The sequence below is a fragment of the Jatropha curcas genome, chromosome 2 (assembly GCF_041381405.1).
Source record: "Jatropha curcas cultivar XTBG-Jc1 chromosome 2, XTBG_Jcur_1.0, whole genome shotgun sequence".
NCBI classification, from domain to species: domain Eukaryota; kingdom Viridiplantae; phylum Streptophyta; class Magnoliopsida; order Malpighiales; family Euphorbiaceae; genus Jatropha; species Jatropha curcas.
In genome coordinates, this window is record NC_143152.1 from 30,732,047 (window position 1) to 30,751,723 (window position 19,677).

Genomic DNA, 19,677 nt, shown 5'->3' on the forward strand with positions numbered 1-19,677 from the left:
CATTTTTGAAGTAGTACTTTGAACAATATAATTTAATCGATTGTCCATTTATATGAATTTCCCGAATTCCTTTATTTAGATTAGAAAAATATATTACAATTCATCAATTTTATAAATTTCATCATATTTTCATTGTATTTAAAGTTAAAAGTGAGATTTTCCATTCCTCTACTCATGGATACAAATCAATTAAAATTGAGAAATCAAATTGAATTGATTTAGTTTGATTTTTTTTGTTCAGCTATTTAGACTGATATATTTAGTTCGGTTCATAAACTTAAAGCTCAACTTTTAATTTAATTATAGAAAGTAAGTTAATTATATCCAAAATCGAACCAAAACACAATTTATTAGAATCAAATTTTATAGTATTTACAGAACAGAAATAATTTTGTGAGTTCAATTATTAACCAATCATGAATAATCACCTAATGTTAAATTTTAATTCCAAGCTCAAATTGCTAATTGTGCGCATTAGAAAAAGGGGTTTGGACTTGAGAATTCTTTTAGCTCTTTTTCGAAACCAGATTAATTATGCATATTATACTTGGGTCCCATCCCATACGCCACCTGGCCAGCTGCCTACAATTATTCTTTTATTGGTTTGGCTTTGCTTCCGGTTCAAGTGGGGATTAGTTAACGTCTCCACCAAGAAAAATTGAGTACACGTCATGAACTTCTATCATGAACTCAAATAAAATACCATACAGAGTGGTATTCTAAAGCTGCTCCTTTTTTCTTTTTTCTTTTTTTTTTTTTTTTTTTTTTTTTCATTTCTACTTCAAGATCATTGTTAAAGAAGTACGTGAGGTTATGTTAGTGCATGTAATAATGTAGTGGTCCTCCACTTCATTTCTTTTTTTTTTTTTTTTTGAACCGAGTATATCCACCTCAGTATAAAAGGAATGGCTCCAAGGTCAAACCCGTTGCCCTTTTTTTTTTCCCTTCTTCATTTTTATGGGAGAATTTTACAATTGCTCTTCAACCGCCTGTCAAGCAGTGTCAATAACATTATTATCAGTTCCCTGTCTTGCAGAAATCACCCGGTCAAGTGTTTGGTCTGGGACAGTGATTCCAGTAGTCTCCATGTCTGCAACTATGGCAATTGCTGCATCTAGTTCCCCAAGGTCGAGACACAGCGAGATTACTTCATTATAAAGCGGACTGGCACAGAATAAAACATTATTAGAACTGAAAGTGAAAGGAGATACAGTTGCTAGCCAATCTCCAAGATGGGTTAGCCAGAATCAAACTTTCTAACCAAGAGTCAATATGTAGGATCTTACCTCCCAAATGCATAACCTAGACTGTGTGTCGTCTGCAAGATCTTCAAGAAAGCTGAAGGCATAGGAGCCCTAATCGCTGCACGTAAAATCATTGCACAATCCCCAATGGTGGGAGTTCCCCCGAGTTCTATTACCTGAAACATTATCCGGTATTTTTTTTTTTTCAGAGTGAAGTATATAACAAACAAGACCTATCAATTGATTTGTGTGAAGAAAGATCTAGGAACATGTTATCTAAGAAAGAGCAGTCTATGCATATCATGAATGAGTACAAAATGAGGAAAGAAGATCTTCAATGTGGAAATAAAACAAGTATAAGCTGCTAGAACATGCCTTCAGCATTACTTTAATTGCCAACTCAACTTCCCATTCTTGTGACCACTTCTGTGGAGGCCTGTTCTTTATTTCTCTCTCCCATGTCCAACCCCAAGCATCAGCTATCGTGTACATGTCTTGTACGTCAAAAACTTTTCTTTCTCTTAGCTCCTTAAAAGCTTCAAATATATCCTCAGGAAACCAGTCCTCATCAGCGTCATCCTACATCCATATGCAGAAGGGTTTAATGTCTTTATGATAGTATGCATTGTCATTACTACCACAATAGTCAGGTTAATGAGAAATTGTGTGCACCGTCATCCAGTTTGGTAATCTCACCGACTGAAACTAATATCAACAAGCGCAACAATTGATCTAAGCCAAGCAGTTATCCACATAAAAGGCAGAGAATTAGCTCAACAAGTTGATCCCCACATGGACCAAAAGAAGAAGAGCATGTATTATAAGCAGTTTTCATACCTCCAGTGATGCTCGAGCGGATCTTCTTTTTGATTTTTTTGATGTCCTATTTGTTTGATCAGAATCCTTCAATAACTGGACTCCAATCATTTGAAGAGGCTTCTTAGCTTCAACTTCCTTGTCCTTAACAACCCTGTCTCCTTCTTGGCTCTCAGTTTGTTCCACTTCCACTTCTACTTCCTCGTCATCATCAGCTTCCTCATCTTCAACATCATCTTCAACATCTTTTTCAACATCTTCTTCTGCAGCATCAATGTCATCCAATGTATCTGAAAGTTCTGATTTATTCATATTCATAGGCTTAACATGATTATCATTCAAGCCTTCTCCAAGAAACCGGCGCTTCCAGAACTCCGTATTTCCTTCTTCCAGCTTTATCCGAGATATTAGTTCATCAAGCTCTTCATCAACCTGAAAACAGAAAACGTTTACATTTAATCCGTGGTAAACAGGAATCTCCAGTTGACACCAAAAGGTGAACAGAACTGCTCAAAGATGAGCTACTAAACTAAGGGTCCAAAACTACAAGGCAGAGAAAAAGACACCATAGCTGATAAAGAACAGGTTGATTAAAAATGAAAGGATAATGAATGCTTAACCTCTTCTTCTTCCTCCTCCACAGGAGGAACCCAAAGGGGTCGACCCCGAGAACGGTTTATTCTCCTTGCTTTTTGCACTCGCTGGTAAAGAACATTTCTAGTTCCATCAATTGGTAGACCCTGTGCTTCTAGCTCTTCCTTCAATTCTGATACTACCATCTTACTTGCAGCTTTAGGCTTTAGAACATTCTGATCAGGACCCTTAATTATTTTCTTCAGTCTTTCCACTACTCTCAGATAATCAGATTCAGATGCATCTCCCAAAACTGCAGGACCTTCATTCTGTAAGGTTCTCCAAAGCTTTCGATGATGCACCTTCAAATCCTCAAGACACCTTTGCTTAAATGAGGTTTCCATCGGATTTGAATATATAAATCCAGCCGCATCAGGATCTAGAGGGGTTTTTCCTCTTCGGGGTACCCACCTCTTGCGTTCACCAGTAAGCCCACCCTCTGCAATATACCTGTTATATAGCCAAAGCAGGAAAAAGCTAAAACAATAGATTCACAATCTAAAAAAGCAAAGGAACAAGATGATTGAAAAGTTTGAAATCAAGTAATACTGTGCATGGAAAAAAAAATTAGAAAGTAAATTATCAACAAGTTCCAGTTAAGACTCAATATGCATGCTTTAAATTAGGCAACATATGCTTGATTCAAGAATATCTGGGTAAATAACAAGTCATAACAAAATTGCAGCAGCTGTTTTAAGTAGTTAATATGCACACCTAGCAACATAATCAATCTCGTATCCAAGTTCAGCTTCTTCTTGCAATGGTTCAATCCACGAGCTAACCAATGTCCGATATTTTCTGCTCAGTATCATGGCTCTTGGTGGAATAGGTTGGTTATCTTTGGCCATAGTTTCTAAAGCTTCCAGCAATTCAACAATCCTACCTGATTCAAGAAGGTATACCATCTTATAAGCATTATATTTAGGTTCGGTAATCAAACACAGGTCAAGGATCCATGAGAAATATTTATTGGAGTCTATGAGACAATAACGAGATAGAAATTCAGGAAAATGAAAGCAATACTGAAATAGAGGAAAACTCTATTCAATTCTCAATGGAAACAGACGTTTGTGAATTTTGCATATTCTGTAACATGTACCTCTAATTTGTTTTTCCCAAAAGGAATGCCAGTCAAATTCAAGGTAACTAGCAACACAAATATTCAAAGATGCTATTACTTTCATTGGAAAATCAAACGAAAATTAGCAGTTAGCACAACTCTAGAAGAGATCAAGAGAACAGGAGTAACTTAGGCTTCAAATAGAATACATAGTAAAACACCATTCGCACAAAAGCTAAAAAAAGACAGGGAACAACCGTGGCTCATGCAGCAGTCCAATCAGGGACAATCTATGATTAATGAGTATTAGGCCCAAAAACTTAAGTCCAGCATCTGCTAAATTTTCCTTTTTTCAATTGAGCCATTAATGCATTCTATCCTTCTCCATTTTTCTAGAACGGCGAATAGAAACTAAAACTATTCATATCAGGGATATTTTCCTGCCTTGTCTGTTATAATCATCCAATTGCTGAATAATCTCACTCTTTTTAAAGATATTTGAGAAAGAAAACTAAATGAAGAGCAAGTTATAGTTTGTTTTGGGGTGATTGAGATGAGGTTGAATCTTTAATTGTATTATATACACCGAGTTTCCTCAAGCATTTCTGGATGCCTTTGCACTGAACTACATAAATCATCAAATCATAATTTTTATTGTTTTGCATTTGTGCATTAATCTTGTTTGACTAGAACATAGATCTGGAGTTCACTAAAAATAGAATTCTGATTGTTTTTCTTGTAAAGCCATTGCTAAAGATATGTGCAAAGTGGGGAGCATGATATATGATCACATATAAAATTACTTATTAACTTCAAGAGTGAATAACAAACAAGAACATGGCCAAAATACATTTTAACCATACAAAGGGAAGAACAAGCAAGCCTTAAATTAAAACCACATCCAATAGGCTGGGATAGAAACAAGAATATGAGGAAATACAAGAAGACAAAGCATTCCAACCACAAGGACATCTCTAAAAAGAAGTTTCAAGTATCAGCTTCTGCTATATTATAACGACAGAATTTAGACACAAATTAAAAAAGCAATTGCAGTAATAAAAAAAATAATCTAAAACACACAAGTGTGCTATGAAAAAGAAAATGAAATAAACATCCCTGTAAAATACCTTCTCGACATAAAGCCCGAAGATACAAAGAAAGTGGATCGCCAAAGTTCCCTTCATTGTGTAATACTTTTGTTCCTCCTTCAAAGTTTCTGAGTGCACGAAAATGCCGAATAGCTTCACGTACCACACAGTACTTGGTAAAGCACTCTATTAACAGCCTGAACATGCAGGTACCCTGTTATCAATCACAGAAGAAGCAATGTATGCACAACATCCACACACACATATGGATGTTACTGCTTGACTCACAACATCAATACACACAGTGTCGATTTTCATAACACGTTATTTTCAGTATTCCATTTGTAGGGGTAAGGGTAGAAATGTAGTTCTGTTTTCAAATGAGAAGAAATCAGCTAGGCAGCACCATGTTTCGATCCTAACGTTCAGCAGGAAAACATAAGGATTATATCAATCAAGATAAAGGTTTTGCACATCTGCTTATCAGGATGTAGGACAATTCGATATTGCTTATTATATAAAACTCTCTGCTTGAGCTTTCTATTTTTATCACGAAATACCTTCAAGGATTTTAACAGGAGTTTTGCCCCTTCCCTTCCCTCCTAATTTTCCATACTTGATATCAGCATGAATAACTCAAAGAAATATAATCCTCACACTAGACAATCTTCCAAGCTCAAAATCTGCAACAATTCAGTGGAGCTTTTATGTTTCGTACCCTCTCTCTCTGCCATCCACCCTCTACTTCCTTCCCCCCAACCCCAAATGTTACATTAGAAAATAAGGATATTTGGTAGGAAAATGTACGCTGTTCATATTCAATAAGCATGCAATTATCAACCCCCTCCTTGAAGTTAGGATAAGCTTCCAATGCTTGCATACAAATAAGATGCTAGAACAGTGAGGAATATAAACATCCAACTAGAATTTTTTCCCCATTTTCCTCTTAGTTGTTTCCTCAGTTTCTTCTATTAGAAAATGTATTGACCCTAATACAAGATCAAACCAACAATATCAACCCTCAACAGTCCAAAGTGTCGTAAGAAGTAAAGGAGAAAAGTGCATATGGTAAAGCAACATTTGCATAAATCTAAAGATTGAGTTGAACTGTGTCCATCAAATTTTTTACAATTTCATCAAAATATCATCTACATGAGACCGCAAGGCACATGAACACAAACCAACACATTTGTGTATGTGACAGACAACAACACTTAATATAATGATTTCACAGGATAAAAATTTATCATACACTTGTGAAATACAAAATTACCAAATAAATTATCTATTTATAAGTTGAGCTCAGACAACCAAATCTAGCACCACCAGTTAAGACAAGCTTACTTGAATTGTATAGCCCAATAAGTCAAGAGGAAGCTGTACTTACGCATAAGTTCTCACATTAGGTTGCAAACGCTTGTGGTCTTCAACCATCATCCCAAGCAACTCAGCAACATCTTGAACTCTGTGTTCAATGTCAGAATCAAGACAGATGTAATATAGATGCTAATAAATATAAAACTTATAACTTGCAAACAATTTAATAATGACTCGGAATTTCAAAATTTAGCCACATGCACCAATCAAAGGGTTATGCTCAAAATGGAGATCGTGGTTTATGGCAAAACATATTCACCAATAGCAAACATTAATAGAGCTTTTACATGACATGAAACTGAAAATTTTAAAATTTTTAGTCATTAAGGAGAATTCTCATATACCCAGGTTTAAGAAAAAGCTGCCAGTGGCAATCCGCAAACAAACATAGCATGTGCTGTTGATGTGCAGCAGATTTTACCTGTCATAGGATTCAGCCCTTGTATATGCTTGGATCACCCAGTTATATGTCTCCGTATCAGGTTTCATATATGCTGTCATGCAAAAACTGTAATTGTTATAATCCAGAAACTTGAGGAGCCAGTACAACTTGAAGAAACCCAAAAATATTCCTTTGCAACAATTTTCGTTAAAAGCATCATTTCTAACTCTCAACCTTCATTTAGTGGGCAGAACATTGACGGAAGCAAGATATGAAATAGAATTGGATAAATGGCTCACACAACCAAGCGACAACCTAATTCACAAAGAAACTAATTTTATGCGAACGCTCGCTAAAGTCGCTAGATTGGCAAAGCAATGTGGCTTTTTATATGCCTGACTACATCTTGATCGAATAACATCCACAATTATAGATGAAACAAAAAATTTCATATAAAATAATGTTTCATTATATATTGTTTATTTTTCCATAACATGCATTATAAAAAATTACTATAAAATGACCTAGAAGAGTATCTGAAATGTGACTGACAGGCATGTCAGACATTTTGTCTTTTTTGTTTTTTTGTTGGACACGGTTTAAGGTGCACATTACATTCTGGCCAAGTTTGAGGCAATTGCACTTGTTAGAAATGCATCCAACGCTGCACATCCTTGTTAGGAGGTCTGTCAATGCATCATAGCAAGTAAGCAATAGATAAGTAAAAGAAGATCGCTGAGTAAGAATAACCTTCTCCATATTCCATGTTCTTAAATGTTGCAAAAGCTATTTCAGGTATTCCACAAGTAGCCTAAAAAAGGGAACAGATACAATCAGAGTTAAATTATAATAAATGACAGGCCAAAAAACAAATTGCAATAATTTAGTAGAAAATAGAGAATACAAGATAAATAGAAATAAACTCTTAACAACATCCAGCCAAAGAGGCAGCAGCAAGAACAGCTTTTATTTGTTTAGGGATGAATTCAGAAACAATTATGCTTCCAACAAATCTTTGAAACATGTTAATTAGAACATATGGTTATTACAATCACAATTTGCTTCCAATATGGTCCAAACTATGACTCTCAGGAGGAGCAATGAAATGGCTTAATCATTTAGCAACGTTTAGGCAAATGGAAATTGAAACGACTAACCTGCACACTAAGAAGACAATTGAAATGAAAAGTTGTTGCCATTCGCCCAGCTGCCTCCATTTCGTAGGAAATTTCAAGAGCATTAGAATGATCCCCAACTTTACAGTCTTCCTCAATCAATCGATCATAGAGCTCATCTGTACCCTTAAGCCCACCTTTGGCGCCCTTCAAGAACACTTTATTGGCATCTTCCAAATACTTATTCTTAACAAGCTCCTCTAACCCCAAAAGAAAAAAAAAAAAAAATTACCAACTTATATACACATTGTACAATAAAATCAAACTGAAATGGTTAAAAAAAAAAAGAGCATACCAACAAGAACTATCCAAGCGAAGCGAATATCATAGTTTAACTTCTCCATTGCTGAGAGGATCTCTAACGCTCTAGTAGCGTGACCCTTGGTACCAAACAAACGAATCAGAGCAATAAATGTTTCGTGGAGAGGGCGAATGCCTGTACTAAGCTCTCTTCTCAACGATTGCATCTGAAGTCAAAGAAACACTAAATTCTAACATAAGAATTCAAAGATAAAACAGTTTCCAAAAATGGAAAAGGCTAGCGAAATTTGAATGTACCGCGCCTTCGACGTCGCCGTTGAGAGCGTGAGCGACAATGAGACCGTGAAAAGAGCGCGGGCCGGGGCTTAAACCGGCAGCAACCATGTCGTAAATGACGTCCGATACACCGACCGAGTCGCGATTTCTCGCGCGTTCCATGAGTTCCTCCATGAAGCTGAACCGCAAGTTCTTCTCTGCGGCAGAGACGGCACCGAGTATTCCAAAATCATCGCTTTTATCTAGTCGCTGTTGTTGCTGTTTCTTTCTTCGCGACTTGGGCTCTGCAGTGGAGGTAGCAGCCGCGTAAACGACAGTGTTTTGGGAGGGAAACGAGCGGAGCTTAAACAAAGGAGGAGTTAGAAGAGAGACGATGGACATTTTGGATAAGAGGGGTTTAAGAACATGTATAGCTGGTAATAAGAGGGAATTATGGACACGTGATACTGCACGTGATCATAACTGGTTTAATAATTAATGTTGGCCAAGTGCCCCTATAATATAATTTGGACAAAACGTATCCTCAACTTTCATAATGACTCATTCTACACTTCAATTTACAATTAAACACCTCCAACTTTTAAATTTAATTAATTAAATATTTATGAAATAATTAAATTGTGAAATTTATTATTTAAAATTTATAATAAATACATACTAAATTGATATTTTATATGTAAAAAATCACAAACACCAAATAATTATTGTTATTAATAAAAAAATAGATAATATTATAAAAATTCATAATTTTAATGGTACGATAACTCCATAAAATTATGGATATCGCAAAATTTTTTAAGCTTTTATCAGAGTCGGGTGATAATTTAAAAGATGATGGAAATAATTTATTTATTTATTTATAATTTCATCTTAATCGTTATTGAACGTGCTATTATTAGAAAATGTTGAAATTGTAATAAAGTGTATAAAAATATCAAAATAGGTGAAATTGCAAAAATATAAAATTCTAGTCACTCACCCCTTGTTATAACCCACTAAAGATCTAATAACAGGAACCAGCAGCCACTCCCACAACACAAATTTATTGGTAATCTGGCTGCAGTAAAATAGACAGATGATGATCTGCGACTACGATCATCCTCATCGGAGTCGAAGTGATCGTTGTCGTCAGTGGCGATTGTGGTGGGAAATGGAAGGAAAGATGCAATTTTCTCAATACTTAACGGCTTAGTTAGAAATGCACTCATCTGCGCCAGTTTCCATGAAGTTTTGAACCTCATCCTCTTCATTACTTGAGATGACACCAACAAATGGCAGAGTAGAGTCCGAAGGAAAAAGACACAGCATCAATTCAATGAATGTCGATGGGAATATCAAATTCACACATATATAATAAGAGAGCGAACTATCTTGTTATATGAAATAAAAAGAATTTCTAACTAGTCAAAAACTAAAAGAAAGTACAGTAGCATATATATATATATATATATATAAATGGATATATAGACCAAGATTCAAAAACTTCATTTCAGTCAAGTTTATGGATATATAAGTATTGCCCTTATTTCTACCGCGATGAACTAGATAGATAATAAGTTGTCGTTGTTGCTAATATTGTGAAACATCCTCATCAGAGTCAACAATACAGTCCCCATTGTAGTAGTCATTGCTTGATGGCGCTTGCGGAGAGCAACGCGGGAGTCAATGGCTTAGAAACGCAGTCGTCTAAGCTTGTTTCCAGGAAGTTTTTCGGCTTAACCTCCTCATTACTTGAGATGACTCCAACAATTACAGTGTTAGTGTCCATGTCTCCTAGTTGATAACTTATGAGAAAAAAGAGTGGGAAATGATGATTGGAAAAGGAATTTTCAATTTAAAAGCCTCATCATCAATGATCAACAAAGAAAATGATGGAAATGAGAAGAATGTCACTAATTATATGAATAAATGCTAATTTCACTGTACTTGTCGTAGATGTTGATGCTATTGCAAGAGCAATCCACAAGCTGTTGACTGTCATTATAAAAATAAGATGTTCATTAGTTTTCGTCTACTAGTTAAAATGCTGAAATGAAGATTAACGTTAGTATTTTTATCGATGATGATCAACAGCTTGTGAATTGCTCTGACAATAGTATCATCATCTGCGACAAGTACAGTGAAATTAGTATTTATTTATATAATTAATGATATTTTTCTTATTTCCATCATTTTCATTGTTCACCGTTGATGATGAGGCTTTTCAACTGCAAATTCATTTTCCAATCACCATTTTCAACTCTTTTCCTCATAACTCATCAACTAGGAGAGATGAACACTGACACTGCCATTGTTGGCAACATATCAAGTAATGACGAGGTTAAGCTAAAAAACTTCATGGAAGCTGGCTTAGACAACTGCATTTCTAAGCCATTAACTCTCGAGAAAATTGCCTCTTACCTTTCATTGCCCTCCACAAGCGCCACCAACGACAACAATGACTACTGCAATAGGGAATATGTCATTGACAACGATTAAAGTTGTAAATGAATCGAGTTGAACCGAGCTTCGATAACATCCGTTTGAGTTCGGCAATAGAAATATATTCATCAATGCAAAAAAACCTGCAAAATAGAAAACCAAAAAAAATAAAAAAATAAAAACCCCGTAAAAACTAAAAAGTGGAAATAAGAAAAATGACAAAAAGCCCAAACCAATCAAAAATAAATAAATTTCGGATATGTTAATGTGTGAAAATAAAAGCATTTCTAACTATTCAAATGCTAATTTTACCTTTCAATTTAGATATATTGCTATTCATGCCTATGAAGCTAAGATGTTTAGGGTTTATATAATCCTTGAAAAGTAATTAGGTTGATTTGTAAATTGTGGCATAGTCATAAGTTGGCAATACATTTAATACAAAATCTAATTACTTTGATTTTTTTCTGCTTTTGAAATAAATTTGAGATGCTGAAAAATCTCAAAAAATCTAAATTATCTAAAAAAAGGAAATGTTACAAATCATATCTACTATAATGTTTATGTAGATTTAGTAGTCTAAAAAAAGTAAAATGTTTATAAATGTCATTAACTATAATGCTCACTTATATTTGGTAGATTAAGGCTGGACTCAATTCAGTTCAATTTGTATAGAAGAATCAAATTAAATTAAAATTTTATTCGTATATCAGGCAAGAGGACATTCGAATAGAAATCTATTGTCAAGTCATATATCTACTTATCACGAGACTATATGTTGATGTGCCAAATTAATTCAATTTGATTTTTTGATATCTTGAAAGAATAAGGATAAAATAAAATAAAAAAATTAATCGAACCAACAAAATAAGATCCCAATTAGGTTCAATTTCTTTCACCTAAAAAAAAAAAAAAAAAATGCTTTGGCTAGTTCAGACTAAAACGGCCAAACGCTGATTCTTGAAAGTCGTAGATCTTACTTTTAAACCATCAGTATGCAGACCTTAGTTTTAGACCATTTTTTGTGGTATGCCATAATAAATTGAGGTGGTGCCTTACATTTCTGTGAGGGAGGGTTGCGCCCTCACATACCACATAGGAACCAGCAGCCACTTCCATAGTAACGTGCACAAAGGACGTCTCAGACTATTTTAATAATACCAAATATTTATTATGGATTACAAATCTCAGGATATTAACAAACTAACATACATAAACATATAGACCAAAAAAGCAACAAACTTTGTTGAAGTGGATACAGAAAAATTGGTAAATATTCTCCCTTGAGAAATAGACATATGATTAGCTGCCATTGCTGCTGGTGCTGCTTTGCCAATCTTCCTCATCATAGTCATCATCGCTTTCGCCAGTGGAAGCTGTGGATGGAAATGGAAGGAAAGGAGCCAGCTTCTCAATGCTCAACGGCTTAGAGACACAGCCATCCAAGCCCGCTTCCATGAAGTGTTGAGCCTCCTCATTTCTTGATACTACTCCAACAATAGCAGAGTAGACGCCCATGTCTCGTAGCTCCTTTGTAGCCTATTATTCATAATCGATTACCACATAATTAAGCAGCCAATTATATATTTCAATCTATTAACTATATGCAAAATGTAGGTATAAGTGGTGAGCTAGACTCTGGATCTCAATTTATACAAATCCGGAGTAAACTATTTATAAAATTTTAATAATTTACTTTTGTTTCTAAAACAATCACATCAATATACAAAGTCAATTTTTAATAAAACTGAAAATCAAAATTTTTCTCCTAAAAAAAAACTGAATTTCCTGGTTTATGTTGAAAATAATGCATGTGAACAAAAATAAAGATGAGTTATACCTCATAGCCATTCATGACAGGCATTTCCAAGTTCATAAGAATCAGATTATATGAAAGCCCAACACAATGAAGGTCAACGGCTTCTTTTCCATTGAAAGCTTCTTCAACTTCCACTCCATGCTCTGTGAGCATCAGCTTGTGGATTGCTCTCATAATACTATCCGCATCCACAAGCAGCACTGTGAAATTACTATTAGTATCATTATCATTGTTGAAATTAGTACTGTTTCCATCAAATTCATTGCTTGCTGTTGATGATCTTTCTGAACTGCAAATTCTGTTCCCTGACACCATTTTCCACGCTTTTCTTCTCTTCTGTAGACATGAAATTATTACTATTCATTAAATTATAGCATCTTAGTAATGTGCTATACTTGGAAAACATAGTAATTAACATTGTATGAGATAGAGATATCATACTCACATGCATAAAAAGAGAGAAAATTATTTTCATATGAAAACACAAGCATTTCTAACTAGTCAAATACTAAAATTACCTCTATCTTTGCACAAACTTGCTAACCATGCTACAGCAACAATGATGTTGAGGTTTATATAAGCCCTAAACAGTAACTGAAATTTAAAAGATGTCATACAAATTAAATGAATTAAGACTAATCCCAGATTCTCAATTTGTCGGATAGTCTTAAGTTGATATTACGTGTTATGTGGGTTCTAATTACTTTGATTTTTCTTAATTTTAAAGTAAATTTGAGATGTGGAAAATCTAAGAAGATCTCCGTTCTCTAGAAAACGTAAAAATATTATTGATACTCTGCAGTCTGTACACCAATACAATAATTACTTCAAGAAGTTTATGTATATTCATAATCTACTATGTAGATATTACTTTCTAACAATTTTTGACATGCCGTAAAAAAATGCTGAATGAAATCTAGTTTCATTTTAACAATTTCCTGTTTGAACTAAGAAATGCATTTTATTACATTACATCACTCGAACTGTTTTTCGTCTCTTAAAAAGAATAGAATGTATGTAGGGTTGGACAATGACCAAAACGAACCACGTAAACTTGTTAGATTTTAAAAAATTCAGTTTATTTTCAGTTAATAAAAAATTCAAAATTTTTTCAGTTTGATTTGATTTTCAGACATCCTAAAATCCTACATGATTTAACCTAAAAAGCAAGTCAACACCGAAAAATCAAATTGAATTGAAACAATTCAGTTTGACTTGATTCTATAGATAATTTGATAACTTTTATTTTGGTTTATTCAGTTTGCTTAGACTGAGTTTCATTTGAACCAAGATGGTCCTTGCAATTTTGTTAGGGAGAACCAGAGAGGATTGTGCCTTATCGCCTCATAGAGGTGCTGAGCCCTTGCTAAAACACACTAAGGCTTGTTTGGATGGAGGGTATTTGAGGGGTTTTGAGAGTAAGATCAAATAATGTAAAAATTCTAAGTTGTTTGTGAAGGGGTTTGATGAAGGGGGTTTTGGAAGGTCATTTAACAGGTTAATAATCAATTAATTTTAGATTGTGGATTAGTCCATTTGAGATTCAATAAATTTTACATAAATCTTAATCATCATTTTTTATAAATTTTTTTTATTGACTCAAAATAAAAGTTAAATAATCAAAACTAGAAATAAATTAGTATCGTTTCCATGATATCAAGTATGTAATTAATACACTCACATTAAAATATTGTAATTTAGAAGAATTATGATCAGAACGTCAATTTGTACTCAAAGTTATACCGATGGAAACTCTTTGACCATGTACTGTTATTTTCCAAGAGATATTATTATATACATTATACACAATATCAATCATAAAGCTGAATCGATGTTAAACAGATATAAATTCATCAACAATTACATTATCAGTCAACCAGTAAGCCAAACAAATATTAGGAAAACAAATACCCACAGCCAATGAGGTGAAGTTTGACCAAGTTTTTTACATTTTTTTTCTTTTACATACTTTCTAATATTTACTTGAACACTAAAAGGGAAGCCACAATTACTACAGGAACAAAAAGCGAGCCATACAAAGAGTGAGGATCTCAACTTTGTGTCATTGTTCTAGGAAAAATAATTTGACTATTTTATCCTCAAATTATTGATCTTAAAAACAAATTCTTTGGTTCTCATTATATGACTTTAATCTTCTTGAGTCTTTTTTGATCTCGTAATCATTAACAATTGATCCAAGCATCTAATTTGAGAATAGGGCATTGACGTCAACGATTTTTCACCTCAAGCAAAATTAGAATTTAAGAACTGATAAGGATCGAGGATTATTTGATAAAGAAAACGTGAAATTAGTATAATTAAAATTTGCTATAGAGAAAGATGAAGCATTTGCTATAGAGAAAGATGAAGTATGTTCAACGACCACAAATTAGCATCCATGATAAAAATTTGGAACATTATTGAGATAGAAAAATAATTTAATATTGAAATTTAAAAATGAAAGTTAAATATACATTGAAATTTTCTGAAGAGAAATCTATACTAAAGTTGAATTTTTTTTTTTTAAAAAAAAAAAAAAACCTTTTTTTTTCAAAAAATAAATTTTACAATTTTACCAACGTAAAAAAAAAAAAAAAGATTTATATTTTATGATTTCTAACCATTTTTCTATTATACTATTTAGACATAAGACCATGAATAGCTAATGAGATTTAGTATCATTATACTTTTCTCTTTATATTCCATTTCCGTTCCCATGGGCAATCATAATATTGTCTCAACACCTTTATTAAAAATAAAAAGAATAAAATAAAGACCTTGCAAACCTCTTTAAATGAGTTTATTTATCAATTATCTTAATAATAAAACAAAATTTTATTTAGAGAAACCTAAAATGATAAGCTCCATAAATTGACAGCTGCAGCATTGCGCCACTAATTGTACTTGTGTAGTCCTATTTGGTGTCTTGGGAAGACTCAAACCCAGAACACTGAATCTTAAAATATATTTGAGGCTTGTTTACACTTGGGCTTTGTTTATTTATGTAAAATATTTTTCTGAAAAATATATTCTGTATTTCTGGCATTTAAGATATCAAAAAAAAAAAAAAAAAGTCAGTAAAAATATATTATCCTAGTCAAAAAAATTAAGTCATTTCAAAGAAAAATAACTTACCCTATTTTTTCAACTTTGGAAAACTTACTATACTGAATGAAGGAAGAATATATAAATAAATGTTATTAATCTACGGATTATTGCTAATCACTGTTACCATCATTCTCTTGTGTTTTTCTTCTCATATTCAACAGTAAATTAAATACAAAACTTAGTTTTTAAAGGTATATAAATTAAAAATTTTAATGCGTTGCAAAATTTCAAAATTGCAACTGAATAATAGAAAATATGTTCTCTACAAAAACAATTTCTAAGAAAAACATTTACTGATAAAATAATTTCAGAGATAAACTATTTTCAGCAAACAAAGGAAGCTTTAATCAGGTTCAATCTTCTAAGGTTGGTTTTACCATTACTTATAATGAATGGTAGTATGGTACAATTCTTGTAACTAGTTCTTATATTATAAGATTTGGTAACTATAACTAACTCAAAATTTTCTAAATCCTGCTTGTAATGTACCAAGAATTTGCCTTTTTTTTCTTTTTTCTTTTTTCTTTTTTTTAGCATCCTTATACACATTGAATAAACTGGGCATTCACCTTAAAGTTCAAATAGAATTTGGAATTTTAAGATGGATCAGTGAGGACGATTGTATACCGTTTTGGGAAGAGAGGGTTTGATTTATCCTAATTTCAGCAAAATTAGGGTTTTGGGAATTATTTCCCCCAATTCGATTGGTATTTGGGTTAGCAAGTTAGCATTAAAGTATTGCCCAATTTCTAGAACTTGAGGTCTCCCCAATCTCGCGATGGACAGGAGTAGGAATAGGACCCTGGTTTCATGCAATTCTCTCATCACAATATCATTACTAGAGGTCGGATGCTTACCTCGGGGTTGGAGAGAGCGAATCATCTCGATACGAGTAAGCGTTGATGCCAGAGCTCGTCAATTTTTTTTTTTTTTTTTTTTTCCCTTGAACCTCTTGAGCCGATGTCGAGTCAGTTCTGGCCTCCTCCAACTCAGATCGCACCTAGACCATTTTTCTGGATTCGGTCAATTATCGCCTGAAATCTTGAAGAAGAACGACTAATCTGGAAGAAGAAACCTTTCTTCAAAGGTCTGGAAATGCGATGCATTAGTCATCGCTATCCGTTTTCTTTGATTTTGGATACTGGAAGAAAGTGTCTCGCTAGTACCGACACTATCTGGTACCAGGATGTTAGGATTTCCAGTCATGGCGGCTTTGTTTGTGAACTGAGAAAGTTAGGGAAAGGCTAAGAAACAGAAGGAAATTTGAAATGGAGAGAATCTAAAGAGAAGAAAAAAGAAAAGAAAGTTATTCCATAACAGTACACTTTACACGTCACCATTTGTATGAATCCTTGCATGAAACACAAATCAGCACCAACTAAGCAAATATTTGCAACATCAGCAACAACAATTACAGAAATGATAATAAAAAATACAACTCAGTCCACAAGATTACAACCAAATCACAATCTAATCCAATTTAAATGAAATCCCATATAATTTACTTATATTTGTTTAAGCAAGCTCTAAAGAGAAATTTAGAGAATCAATCTTATGTTGGTAGCCTAATTCATGATTATAAATCTATTTCTCGAGAGTTTACTTCATTAAATTTTTCTTTCCTTAAAAAATCAGTGAATCCGATAGTTCATATTTTAATTCGAGAAACTCATTTTGTGTCTTATGTATTGAAGTGGTGTATTGATTTTCCATCTATTATGCATGATGTACTACTTAAGGAAACTAATCATAATAATAATTAATAATTAGTTTCTTCTTAAAAAAAAATCTCATTTTTGTGTGCCATATGCTTGAGTTATAGGTTTATAATGACTAAATGCATAAATATATCCATATACTTTACAGAAAAAACTTTGCGGCAGCCTAAAATTTAGTGGTGACTTATTATGCACTCAAGTTACGAAGATTACTAACATTGTATCCTTCTCTATACTAACAACAACATTTTGTTGGTGTTTTTAATATTTATATGTAAGATATTCATTTAATGTGCGATTAATATATATAATGTTTGGAACATTAATCTTCACATTTTTCAATTATCTAATCAATGTTTAGTTGATTTAATTTTAAAAGTTTGAATATTTAATAGAATAATTTTTATAAGTTGAAATATTTAATTAGTTATTTCATTAATTAGTTAAATAAAAAGATAAGGAATTTTTTTTTTTTTCATGAAAAGAAAAGACACGAAAGGAAAAGTTTCCCTCTGCGTCTAGTTGGGCATGGACTTGGTCAAGTTTAATGAGTAGACTTAGAATTGATTTAACCAATCTTAAAACAAGTTGATTGATGGAACAAGGTTTTTACACACAATTTGTATAACCCACAATTATTAGTAAAACTCGAATTCTTGTATGGAATTGATTGATCGATGGATGGATCATGTCCTGGAATCCAAGGCCATGACGGTGCTAAGATTCATAGGACTCATGTAATTAGTGGAGCCAGAGAATATTTGTTCAACGATTATCCTATTTGCCTTCTCAGACGGATGAAATGGATCCCAAAATGCATACAAGTCTCTGTCTGGACACAAGTTTGATGCTACTGTACATAGTCCAAGTCCGTTATATGGTCCTTGTCCACAACAGGCAACTTTTGAAGTAACAAATCCTGCATTATAAGTTCAAACTAGTTAATCTTTAAAGATTATTATGCTTTAGCAAATATAAACGTATTTTCTATCTATACCATATGCTTGGGGATTGTTGATGAAATCCATATGCATTTGTTGTGTATTTGCACCAATAAAAACATCTTTGCCTATTTTTTTGTTTAGTCCTTTCAGCATTTGAACTAGTTGCGGATTATACAAGGAAGCAGCTCTCTGAAGCTCAGGTGAGCAGCTGCAATTTTTTCCGCCCCGGATAGCTAGTTCTGCCGGAACACAGCCTAGCGGTCCAGTTCCTGTCACAACAACTCTCCGTGCTCCTAATTTATATAGCTCCTACAACGTGGTTGATCCGGACAGACATTGAGTTAGTAACTTAGCTGCTGGATATTTGATCTATTGTTCCTTCTAAATTTATTATGTACCAAAAAAAAAAGATCAATGCAGATAAAGAAGAAATGCGTACTCAGTGGAAAATTACCATTAATAATTTTTTGTACTCTGAAATAAGAAACTTGACATAATCTGGCAAAGGATATTGGCGAGACCTAGCAGATAAAGGAACCAAGTAATAGTTATTCACAAAATCATTGCCACCCACAGTGATAAGAACAAGCGCTCCTTTAACAAGCTTTATAGTCTGATCAGATCCGATAAGAGCACAAACTCGCCGCTTATATTCTTCAAAGTAGTGAAGCTGTCTAAACATTCTAATAACGTCTAGCTGGAAATGTATTTTACGATTTCAGGCAATAACCGAAATAAGGATTTAATTTTTTAAGCCATTGCATAATTGCTTGACTTACAAATTGAACTCCAGTGTCATTCAGGATTCCAATTCCAGCTGAAGCAAAATTAGCACCATTTAACAACTTTTGTCCAGTTAGTTCCGGGCTCAGGTACGGTAACGGAGGTTCCGATCCGATTCGCTTACCTGCCAATGCACCATTATGCATGCTTAATCAATCCAGTGATAAGTGTGTGTGTGTGTGTATAAGACTTAGTTAACAAAAGAGTAATTAATGGTTCAAGAATCTAACTGATAATGTCGGGAATATTAAGGCCATTAGAGAAACGACCGGTTGGACGATGACTTGGATAATCAATTCCATAAGGAGACGAATCAGCACGAGCAATGGTTGCAAGATAGTTATTGTTGCCACTGTCAACAAGTGAATCCCCAAAAACAAACAATGCTCGAGCCTCAACTTGTAAAACGACATCGATACTAATTGTAGCTAGAGCTAAAAGAAAAATCGCCATCTGGTAAATGAATGAAATTGAAGTTTCCATTGTTATTGTATAATCCAAGAATGTTTATGGGATTGATTTCGAATGATGGAGATGGGTTTTATATATATATACGCATAGATTGTGGGTTT

At 33.6% G+C, this 19,677-nt stretch overlaps 3 protein-coding genes across 5 annotated transcripts; all 3 read right to left on the bottom strand.

Annotated features, from left to right (window-relative positions):
• Positions 1-897: 897 nt before the first annotated feature.
• On the bottom strand, positions 898-8,709 carry PTAC3 (plastid transcriptionally active 3). 2 transcript variants are annotated; one of them, XM_012234002.4, is made up of 13 exons: positions 8,334-8,708; positions 8,071-8,242; positions 7,758-7,975; positions 7,351-7,411; positions 6,640-6,712; positions 6,229-6,306; positions 4,881-5,038; positions 3,408-3,576; positions 2,681-3,143; positions 2,082-2,492; positions 1,620-1,823; positions 1,287-1,420; positions 898-1,164 (listed from the first exon to the last, which is right to left on the bottom strand). In XM_012234002.4, the coding sequence occupies exons 1-13, from the start codon at positions 8,691-8,693 to the stop codon at positions 993-995; spliced, it is 2,673 nt and encodes an 890-aa protein (XP_012089392.1). In that variant the 5' UTR covers positions 8,694-8,708; the 3' UTR covers positions 898-992. The 2 variants fall into 2 exon arrangements, with proteins under 2 accessions (XP_012089392.1, XP_020540394.1); XM_020684735.3 differs by lacking the exons at positions 898-1,164; positions 1,287-1,420; positions 1,620-1,823 and adding an exon at positions 1,831-1,976 and having other exon boundaries at positions 8,334-8,709.
• A 3,173-nt stretch (positions 8,710-11,882) lies between these two features.
• LOC105647777 (two-component response regulator 24) lies at positions 11,883-16,967 on the bottom strand. 2 transcript variants are annotated; one of them, XM_012234001.4, is made up of 3 exons: positions 16,518-16,967; positions 12,574-12,888; positions 11,883-12,272 (listed from the first exon to the last, which is right to left on the bottom strand). In XM_012234001.4, the coding sequence occupies exons 2-3, from the start codon at positions 12,865-12,867 to the stop codon at positions 12,036-12,038; spliced, it is 531 nt and encodes a 176-aa protein (XP_012089391.1). In that variant the 5' UTR covers positions 12,868-12,888; positions 16,518-16,967; the 3' UTR covers positions 11,883-12,035. The 2 variants fall into 2 exon arrangements, with proteins under 2 accessions (XP_012089391.1, XP_089573458.1); XM_089717332.1 differs by lacking the exon at positions 16,518-16,967 and adding an exon at positions 13,071-15,033.
• Positions 16,968-17,919: 952 nt separating this feature from the next.
• On the bottom strand, positions 17,920-19,636 carry LOC105647873 (GDSL esterase/lipase At5g33370). The gene is made up of 5 exons (XM_020684615.3): positions 19,336-19,636; positions 19,102-19,229; positions 18,777-19,019; positions 18,376-18,631; positions 17,920-18,297 (listed from the first exon to the last, which is right to left on the bottom strand). Exons 1-5 carry the CDS (start codon positions 19,586-19,588, stop codon positions 18,065-18,067), a joined length of 1,113 nt encoding a protein of 370 aa, XP_020540274.1. The 5' UTR covers positions 19,589-19,636; the 3' UTR covers positions 17,920-18,064.
• Between the last annotated feature and the right edge of the window lie 41 nt (positions 19,637-19,677).

Bases quoted from the DNA above. Each gene is read 5' to 3' on its own strand.
- PTAC3 (XM_012234002.4), bottom strand. From the start codon at position 8,693: ATGTCCATCGTCTCTCTTCTAACTCCTCCTTTGTTTAAGCTCCGCTCG. The intron at 7,412-7,757 runs GTTAGTCGTTTC...TCCCTTTTTTAG, and splicing joins ATTGTCTTCTTAGTGTGCAG to GCTACTTGTGGAATACCTGA. The intron at 3,577-4,880 runs GTATTTTACAGG...TTCTTGAATCAG, and splicing joins TCGGGCTTTATGTCGAGAAG to GTAGGATTGTTGAATTGCTG.
- LOC105647777 (XM_012234001.4), bottom strand. From the start codon at position 12,867: ATGGTGTCAGGGAACAGAATTTGCAGTTCAGAAAGATCATCAACAGCA. The intron at 12,273-12,573 runs GTATAACTCATC...TATGAATAATAG, and splicing joins CTGTCATGAATGGCTATGAG to GCTACAAAGGAGCTACGAGA.
- LOC105647873 (XM_020684615.3), bottom strand. From the start codon at position 19,588: ATGGAAACTTCAATTTCATTCATTTACCAGATGGCGATTTTTCTTTTA. The intron at 19,020-19,101 runs GTAAGTCAAGCA...ATACATTTCCAG, and splicing joins ATGACACTGGAGTTCAATTT to CTAGACGTTATTAGAATGTT. The intron at 18,298-18,375 runs GTATAGATAGAA...CTTATAATGCAG, and splicing joins CAACAATCCCCAAGCATATG to GATTTGTTACTTCAAAAGTT.